The following is a 9,678-nucleotide window of genomic DNA, read 5'->3' as shown; positions in this document are numbered from 1 at the left end:
TTTATCTAACATTTCATAACTTAAACCCTAAACCGTAAACCCTAAACCCTAAACCCTAAACCGAAAACAAGAAAATTTTTGTAAATATAAAATAAAAATATCTTAAAGAACATTGATAAAAAAAGAACATCAATCAAAATCTACTGCAAAAGCATATCAATATTAATATTTTTAAATTTTTAATAATTATTTGATATTTAAATATATTTTTCAATTTGTTGGTGAAATACTTCATGCAAATTAAAAAAATCATTAAATTTAAATTATCTTATCCAAACAAAATATTGAAAAATAAAACAATTTAAAATTATATTAATTTAAATTTTGTCTACTTGAATTTCTTAAAAATTGTGAAATTCACTATCAAACACAAGGTAAGGAAACATAATATAGGAAAATCCCGTGAAAGTAACATTACAATGAGTTCTCACTTGGAGATGCATCTATTCCATTTTCAGCACAGTTGGTATAATAACATCATGAAATGCTCTACGAACATAAATAACTATGGATAATTTACACAACACTTTCCAATAATACACAAGTAGCAGATTACTCATGAAAGTCTTAGTAACCAACTAAGAAGACAAATCCAGTGTAAATAATTCAAAAGGGGCACATACATATGATGATCATCGTTTATATAAGAAGAGAGCACAAGACAGTTCAAAAGACAAAGCAGTAGATAAGTTTAGTTCCAATATCCTTTGCTGCGGATTAAATATACAGATGGAGACTAAGAACAACGAAGAACAACATGAGCAGCAAACCATAAATTACAGTGTGCACAAAGATGGATGCAACAGTGGTCTTCATGTTCATAAACTCAAAGGGTGCATTCTTCCCCGGCAACTGAAAGATCATTCCTGGGGACAATAGCCAAAATAATGCTGCAGCTATGAGGGGAGGAGCCCAATTGTTCATTGCAGACTTCAATCAATCGCTGCCAAAGCTTGAAAGAAATAAGAGGAAGTAGAAGAATAGATGCTAGAGAAAATATCAAAAGCACTAAACTAATGTTGCGTTCTATCCCTCAAAGGGAATTGGAATCCTATAAAGTTTGGCATAAAAATAATCAATCATTCATTCACTTTAACATATTCTGCCTCCTTTTTATCCGGGCCTCTTTGTGGCTTTTTCTGGATAAGAAAGGCATCGTTTTCTTTGGTGGTCAACAATCCCACGAGGCTTTTTCTAGAGAATAGTTGCTATAAATAATAAAAATGGAATTTCATTTGTATTGAATTGCAATAAACAGGGTTAGTAAAGTGAGGATGAAGATGAAGCATATCATTGTCCATTTAGTGCCCAATGACAAGCATGATTTCTTTATTGTCCCCTCTTTATGCCACTATTCATGGGGGTTGGACAAAACAAAATTAAAAGAAACATGAAAGAAAAAGAAGCTACAAAAGCAGAATACCAATGGCCAACCACACATAAAAACACACACATGCACTAAATGGAGTTTTTTTTTTCCTGAAAGAACTTTTTAAACTTTGGCATTTCTCTTTCTTATGTTCCTTTTATTCTTTAGCTTTACTTGTGAGGTAGCAGTGGGAGAGCTAACAAAGAGAGGGTTTATTAAAAATAAAAGAAAAAGAATAAGCTGAATTTTGATGCATTAATTAGAAATTATTTTAAATAGCATTTGAGCACAGATTCTTCTTCAATTGTGGTGGATGATGAGTTAATAAAATAATAAATATGAGAGGGATGATAAATATGGGAAGGGAGAGGAGGTGAGTTATGTATCTATACCTATATATAAAGGGGATTCCTCACTTTAACTGCTCTAAATTCTTTTCCAATTTCATCCTTACTTTATATTTTATTTTATTAATTTATTTTGGTTATTTGGACATTTTATAATTTTAGAAGTTAATAAAACAGTTTTTTAATTTTCAAATAATATTTTATTTTATTTGTTGTTACTTAACTGAGAGATGGTAGTTACTTTTTTGTTTTAAACGAATCTTCTTCTCTATTAAATAAAAAATTAAAAATTAAATGAGAGTGGAGAGATTGATACGTTACTTTTTTTTTGTTTTAAACTGATTTTCTTCTCTATTAAATAAAAAATTAAAGCTATTTGTTGTGTCTTTCACTAAGTTTTCTTTTGCACATATAGTCTCACTCTCGAATACAATAACAAGAACAAGATTCAGATGGTCGAACCCACCAAAAACCTCCAGAGTCATTTGATGGAAACCAAGGATTGAAACATCACCACTTTTACCATCAAATGAAATTGTTGTACAAAAATGATATATTGTTTGGGATATTTAAAAAATTATTCAAACGGCATCAATCCAAGTTTGCATAGAGAAAGAAAACTTTAATCTGGAAGATGGTCCCCACCCACATCATCTTCCGAGTATTAGATAGATTATTCCACTACAGGGAGAGACATTCATGTAAGGTGTTTTACTTTATTATCACCTGCCATTGTGGTTTCTTTGTTTTTAAATCTCCCATATAGGCACAAAGAAAAAATAGGACGATTCATTCATTTCGTTGGCCAATCGAGGAATCTTCGGCGACTTCTTCTCTCAAATCTCTTCTAGCACCCACCAATATCACTCACCGAGAATTCATATGTTATGCTTCAATATTTTCTTTTATGTGTCATTTAAATTTTATAAATGTCAATGTAGTATTTATTTTCAATTTTCTATTTATTAAATTTTACAGCTAAATTTTATTTTGTGTTAAAACCAAAGGCAGATTCAGAAAGGGACCAATGAGTTGATTTTGTCTACCAAGTTGGGTGGCCCTATTTTTTTTACTTTTTTTAAACTATAATAATCTATAATTTTTACTTATTTTGATATTTGACATTTTTTTTTCTAATGATTGTATATTCGCTCATGTGATTTCAGATGTCATTGAAAGCAACAAAGAGAGATGACAATGTTAATTGTTTTCTAAAATATATGAACTTTGCCATTAGTACATGGTATTAGTGGTGTTTTGGAATGTGTTTGTTTTCATAATTTCTAACATCTAAAATTTGATATTTGGCTTCAGGAGGGTCAGAGGGTTACTCTAAATGTTTATGACTTGAGTCAAGTACTTGCATGACAACTTTCAATGTCGCTATTGAAGGCATATGGTGAGTGCTTCTCTTTATTGGTGATTACGAAAAAATGTGAAAGGTTGATTTCATTGTATATTCATCTCTTTAAGTTTCCACCTTTGTTGATGAGTCTTACTTTTTACAAATTAGTAATTTTGTTTGTACATGATGTAAATCACTTACATATTGATTTGTATTTGTCTTGCCGATGTGAAACATGTTCAAGATGTGCAAATGATTTGCACCAAAGTAGAAGAAAGTGTCTAATGTGCCAAGCATCAATGATGGAAGTGATACGTCCTTATTTTATATACAATAGTTTTGATATTATAGGGTCACGTACATAATCAAAATACATGTTAGTGACAATTTCTTTAATATGATGTTTTTAAGTACTTTCTTTTAATAATTTTTTGTTGAGATTCTTTTTTTCATTTTAGATTTGGATCAAAGACAAATGGGTTATCAAATGGGAATGATTTTCAGAATATAGTTACTTTTTTAATTTGCAACTTTTAAATATCTTAACCTTCTATAATAGTGGATGAGCTTGATATCTATTATACATTTGGTATATATATTATTTCTACAATTCATTATAATTCTTGAAATATTTATTTTTGCTAATATTATTATTTATTTTCTTGCATAGTTTTATCTTCCATAAAATTTTGAAACCTTTCTATTTGTAAATATTATTGAAGTGTTGTTTTATATATTTAGTGATCATATTTTAAGATTAATTTTAAATTATAACGTTTAAATAATAAAAGATTATAGTTGATATATTTATAAGCATTACCGAGAAGAATATAAATGATTTAATTCACTTTTATAATTAATATATATATATATATATATAAATATTATTGATAATTATATTTATAAATATTAAAAATCTGAAAAAACATACATATTATAAATAGTTTTGTATATCTCTTTCATTATTAACTATATTAATATATTAATATAATTATTTGTACCAAAAGTAATTATCTTAAAATTTATATGTTTATAATTAATTATTTTAAAAATACAATTTGTTTTTAAAATAAATCTTTTCTTTATTTCCCTCCAATAGGTTTATCCTAAGAAATGAACATATAATGTATAAAAAAATAGTCTAGAATAGTAAATAATTATGTTATTTGTTATTTCTTTAATCTCTAATTTCAATAATTAATAATAATAATTATTATTAACAAAAACGCATTTGTTGACATTGTGTAATTTTACCATAAATTTATATGTATATGCATATTTTAATATTTGACATGTTTGTGTATTCTAATTTTTAAAATACAATGTAGGTATATATGTATTTTTTATGATAAAAAGTATTTAAAAATGTGGATACAGTCGTTGTAAATATTAAAAAATGAAAATACATATAAATTGTCAAATACTAAAAGATTATACTTTTAAATGATAGGGAAAATGAAAGATCTTGAATACTATTTTTTATTTGATATCTTGGAATTTATTATTGGAAAACCATGATACGGTAAACATAAAGTTTTGTTTTCTTCTATGTTATAATTTTGTATAACATTTATAAATTTATTATATATAACTATTATGTTAGGTATGTTTTCTTCACAACATATCAGTAGTAGGTGTACGTAGATAATTTATGTGTCTTTTCATATGTGTTTTATTTATTAAAATGAACTATAAATTTATAATCTTAATATAAACATAAAGAAATAAAAATAATTTATTTAATATAAAAATAATTTTTTATCAAATATTTAAAATTATAAATATTTAAATTTTTTTTATCAAATTTTATATCATTTTGAATTTTTCTAAAATTAGCTCTAATACATTATCGAAAATAATATTTCAATAAAAATAATATTTTAATTAAAAATAATTATAATTTATAAATATCAAAATAATCTTTTAACAATTTTTACATATTAGGGTAAATTTGTAAATTTACATTTCTATCAATTAAAAAAGTATAATTACAATCAAACCTATCATATCATTCACAAACTTTCTTAAATTTTTCCTATACTTTCTACTCTATTTACTTTAATCCAAACAATATCATTTTTTTCACATTTTCTCTTCAAATCATCTCAAATCTTCTCCTTCAAATATACTAATATACTTCCTAATTCAAACAAAGAAGTAGAGTTGCTTGTTTCTAATTACAGAATAAAAATGTTAATTTAATTTAAAATATTAAATAAAAAAATCTAAAGTAACTATTGATTATAAAGTAATTTTCATTATAAAAATAAATCCAATAAAATATATTATTAGCATGACATAAAATTATAAATTTATACTTCAAAAAATCCCGAATCATAAAAGTAAAATAATAAGAATGTTTTCTATTAATCATCATATCACGTATTAATTAAAATGTTTATTTTGGTATAAAAATTGTAAAAAATATTAAAAGTGATTGATATAATAAAACTAAAAAAAGATTAGAAGTTTATAAAATAATCCATGACCTCCTATTAATATAAAAAATTTAAACATAAATAATAAAACAAAAATATAATTATTGAATGATTAGAAGTCATAACCACATATATTAGAAAGGATGAGTGGGGCAAGAGCGGTTTCATCACATCTACTGCTGGGTCCACCAAACCAAACCCGATAAAATCCGGATCCGGATATCTAAACGTATTCAAAAAGTTAACGTTAAACCAAAACCAATTTCCTAGTATCGGGTACAGACAAGCATAGCCACCTATGAATGAGGCAAAAACAAAAACTCACCCCGCAATCCTTTACTTGTGCTTCCCAGTTCCCAAGCGTCGCTTTCGGTGATTTCCTCATTACTCTTCATTATTTTCCAAGCACCACCCTAAAGCCACCGCCTTTTCTCTTTTCTCCTTTCTCCACCGACAGCCACATTTTTCTTTTCTGGGTCGGAAAGATTCGCGTTCTTTTCTGATTTTCTGGGAAAATGTCTGATTGGGCACCGGTGTTAATCGGGGTGGTGCTGTTCGTGCTGCTTCAACCGGGGTTGCTTTTTTCCTTTCCGGGAAACGGGAAGCAACTTGAGTTCGGGAGCATGAAGACCAACGGCAAAGCTATTTTCATCCACACACTCATCTTCTTCGCACTCTACTCGATCCTAATCTTGGCTGTTAAAGTTCACATATACACCGGCTGAGCCGGTTGCCGTGATCTGGGTTCCCTTCCTCCTTCAAGGTATAATATTTGTTTACTGAGAAAAGAAATACCATTGTTGTAACTGGCTGTTCTGCCTTTTGCTTTATTGTTGTTGTTACCTATGTATGCAAATAAAAAAGCAAAGATTTTTCCTTTTCGCTATGGAAAATGCATAGATCTGACAGTTTTTTGGTGGTTCGCTTTGATGGGCTTAGTATAAGTGATGTTTTCGTTTGAACTAATTAACTTCCTTTTCAAGTGCTTTCTGGATCCAAAAGCTGGATTTTGTTCTGGATGAGAAGGGTATTTTAGGTGAGTTGTGCCCATAACTGTAGTTAAAGCAATATGATGTTTTTACCTGATGCAACATTATTTTAAATTGCCTAAACAAAGTTAATTTTTTATTGAGTATCAATTCATTGACGGGAAATTAAGTATATAAGTATACATGTATATATGAACTATGTATATAAACCTTTATTTAAAAAGGTTTTAGCTAATATTTCATAAATATCTCAGAGTGAATCAAATCAGGTATAATATTGGTTTTGAAGAATGTATAATCACATTAAAGTCGTATTAAGCTGTGGCTTTGGTGTGAACAAGGGAAAGTTGAAATAACCAAATTCTCTTGTGGCCATTTTGTATAACAGGGTAAACACACATTGTGATTTGTGGATTTTAATCACAGCTGTTGTGTAGGAGCTTCGGGGTTGTTGATGAAAGATCATATATCCAAGCTATCATGAATTATTTTTAAATTTGCACTTGTGGGGTCTTTGACGTGTTAATAAGGGTGTTTAAAACTAATTGATATAAAAAATAAAAATAAAATCAATAGCCGATTAAATAAATTAGATGAATTTAATTTTTTTAAATGGAACGAAATGGTTTGATGTCTGATTTAAGACTTTGAAATTGGTCCAAATAGAATCATAATTAATTATTTAAATTTTTTTTTTTTACATGAGAATTATGTGACAGAAAAATTTGATATGTGTAATTTGGTTATTGATCTAGTTCAAAGTAAATGATTTATTTGAATGAGTTCAAGTGTCTTTTCTAACTCAATCAACTTTTTGGTTACTCTCAATTTCGGTAACAAAACATTATTTTCGCTAACTGTACTAAATTTGTTAGTCCTTATTGACATACTTTGTTGCTTAAAAGGTGTGTTGGTCTTACTTAATACTTACGTCTTTTTTAACACCCAACTTACACTATTATGAGGTATTCTTTTAATATACACTCAATCGATCAAAGGCTGATTTGTAACAATTCATAATCCTCAACTTGAGCCGAATAGAATGAAAAGGCCTGAAGAACATATTAAAAGAAGAGCGTTCTATAAACTAACTCAACTTACATTATTATGAGAAATCCCTTGAAAATGCACTCAATCGTTCAGGGACTGGAGAAGTGTTCTAGAAACAAATTGTAAAAGTTTCCAAATATCACTTTCACGAGAGTTGTCAAACTGTATGGCGTAAGATTCATATAATGTCGATTCAAGCGGTTTATTTTTGTTCCCATCTCTTCTCTTTCTTCTTTTGGAGCAATCTTCCTTTGAGTTTCATTTCTTGCTTCACTTGGTGTTCGTACTCTTCTGGATTTTCGTTTTCTTTATGAAATTACCCTTTTCGTTTTTTCTACTCCTTTTTGGGTTTTCGTTTTGCGCTTCTAAAGTTTGTCTTTCATTTTTGTTGGTTTTTATGGGTTTTTGTTTTGCTTGAGATTATCTTTCGTTTTTGTTGGTCTTTTATGGGTTTTACTTGAGATTTTGAGTATAGAGTTCTTATTTTCTATCCATGGCCGTTTATGATGTGTCCTACTCTTAGGTCAAATGGAACTTCGTAAGGAGATGTCGGAGTATACTTCTTTTAATAATGTTAGGCTTTTCGCAATTTTCAAGCGATTAGCAAGACCGTGGAAAAAGGCATGATGGTTCAAAATTGTGAACTAGATGAGCTTGTTTGCAAGAATGAGTCTAAATGATGTTGAGGACAATTTTTTTTATATCGTTTTTATTAAGCTCGACCTCCATATTCTTCTGAACTCCTTTTATAAGGAAGTACTTATAATAATGAATGTTGTTAACAACTAGGTTTTTTTTATGCGATTTACATGCATTATGCATAAACTTTAGGATAGTTTTGACCTCAAACATATTTTTGTTGAGTTTAAATTTTTGTCTTGTCAGTTGTGAGCTTTGTTAAATAGTGTTAGCAGATTTAGTCTCTGGACATTTAAGGGTCGCCTTTTGAAAATCCGAGCCTTTACTCCCAAGCCATTCCTATCTGGAAGGAGATGCGAAGATGTTGGAGAAACAAGATTTGCCCCCACACTACAAAGACATGCAAGGATTCTTCCACAATGTGATGGTTATAACTCAATCGACTAATTACTGATCTAATACTCTTCTATTAATTTAATAGAAAAAGGTGAAGCAACTTGCAACCTCTTAGCAAGAGATGGTTCGACTTAGAGCGAGGCATTCGAGATAGATCATCTTCACTTCCAAGTAGAAGAATGGGCGAAAGAGAAGGCTATGAGTCTCTTAGTTTCAAAGAAAAAAATACGAGATCCTCGCCTTTAAGAGAAAGAAATTATATATAAATTCAATTACATTAATGTCAATTAAAATAATAAATTTATTTATTATTTGAAAAGATCTATTATTAAAACCTTAAAGCATGAATATAATTATGCTCATTAGAGTTTTTTTTTATTCTTTCATTGAAATTGGATAATTAGAAGGTGAAACGATGTTTTATTTGTAGATGACTTCAATAGTTGGATGAGACATGATGTGTTTTAAAGACAAAATATTATTTTATATTTCTTTCGATTTGGTTTATTAGGTTTAAGGCAACAACTTAAGAATAATGGTGAGTGAACATGTAATAAAATTATTAAATAATATCTTCAAGTAATTATTGTTTAATATAATGATTAGTTTTTTTTAAATCTATGATGAATTATGTTATACGTATTCTCATGCAGCTTTTTAACCTTGTGCATGTTACTAATATCATAATTGAAGTTTTTTCACAGTGAATCTTTTTTAATTAAAGTCTTAAATAACATATATATTAAAGTTGAAAATAAAGAACAAATATTATATTTACGACTTGATAGTTTTTGTTTTTATCTTTTAGTAAGATGAAGTTTGAAGATGATTTGGAGAAATTTGGAGAAAAGAATGCACAAAATATAGAAATAAATTAAATACTTTTGTTAGTTATAAGTTGTAATTTCTTTTAATTTTGAAAGTTTACTAGATGACATTAAACTATAGGTTTTAATCTTTGGTTGTATAATGTTTTCAAATCTAAATTATGGTAGTCATATATTTAATTACATTTTTAAATGTTACAAGTTTTGTTTATGTTATTTTCAATTACAACAATTTATAAATATTGATTTAATTTAATTTCATATATTTATTTATTCAA

At 27.9% G+C, this 9,678-nt stretch overlaps 1 protein-coding gene across 1 annotated transcript; it reads right to left on the bottom strand.

Annotated features, from left to right (window-relative positions):
• Nucleotides 1-552: 552 nt before the first annotated feature.
• On the bottom strand, nt 553-1,070 carry LOC137813677 (uncharacterized). The gene has a single exon (XM_068616057.1). It carries the CDS (start codon nt 922-924, stop codon nt 718-720), a length of 207 nt encoding a protein of 68 aa, XP_068472158.1. The 5' UTR covers nt 925-1,070; the 3' UTR covers nt 553-717.
• Between the last annotated feature and the right edge of the window lie 8,608 nt (nt 1,071-9,678).

Source organism: Phaseolus vulgaris, chromosome 1 (assembly GCF_000499845.2).
Source record: "Phaseolus vulgaris cultivar G19833 chromosome 1, P. vulgaris v2.0, whole genome shotgun sequence".
NCBI classification, from domain to species: domain Eukaryota; kingdom Viridiplantae; phylum Streptophyta; class Magnoliopsida; order Fabales; family Fabaceae; genus Phaseolus; species Phaseolus vulgaris.
This window is presented reverse-complemented; position numbering and strand designations above follow the sequence as displayed.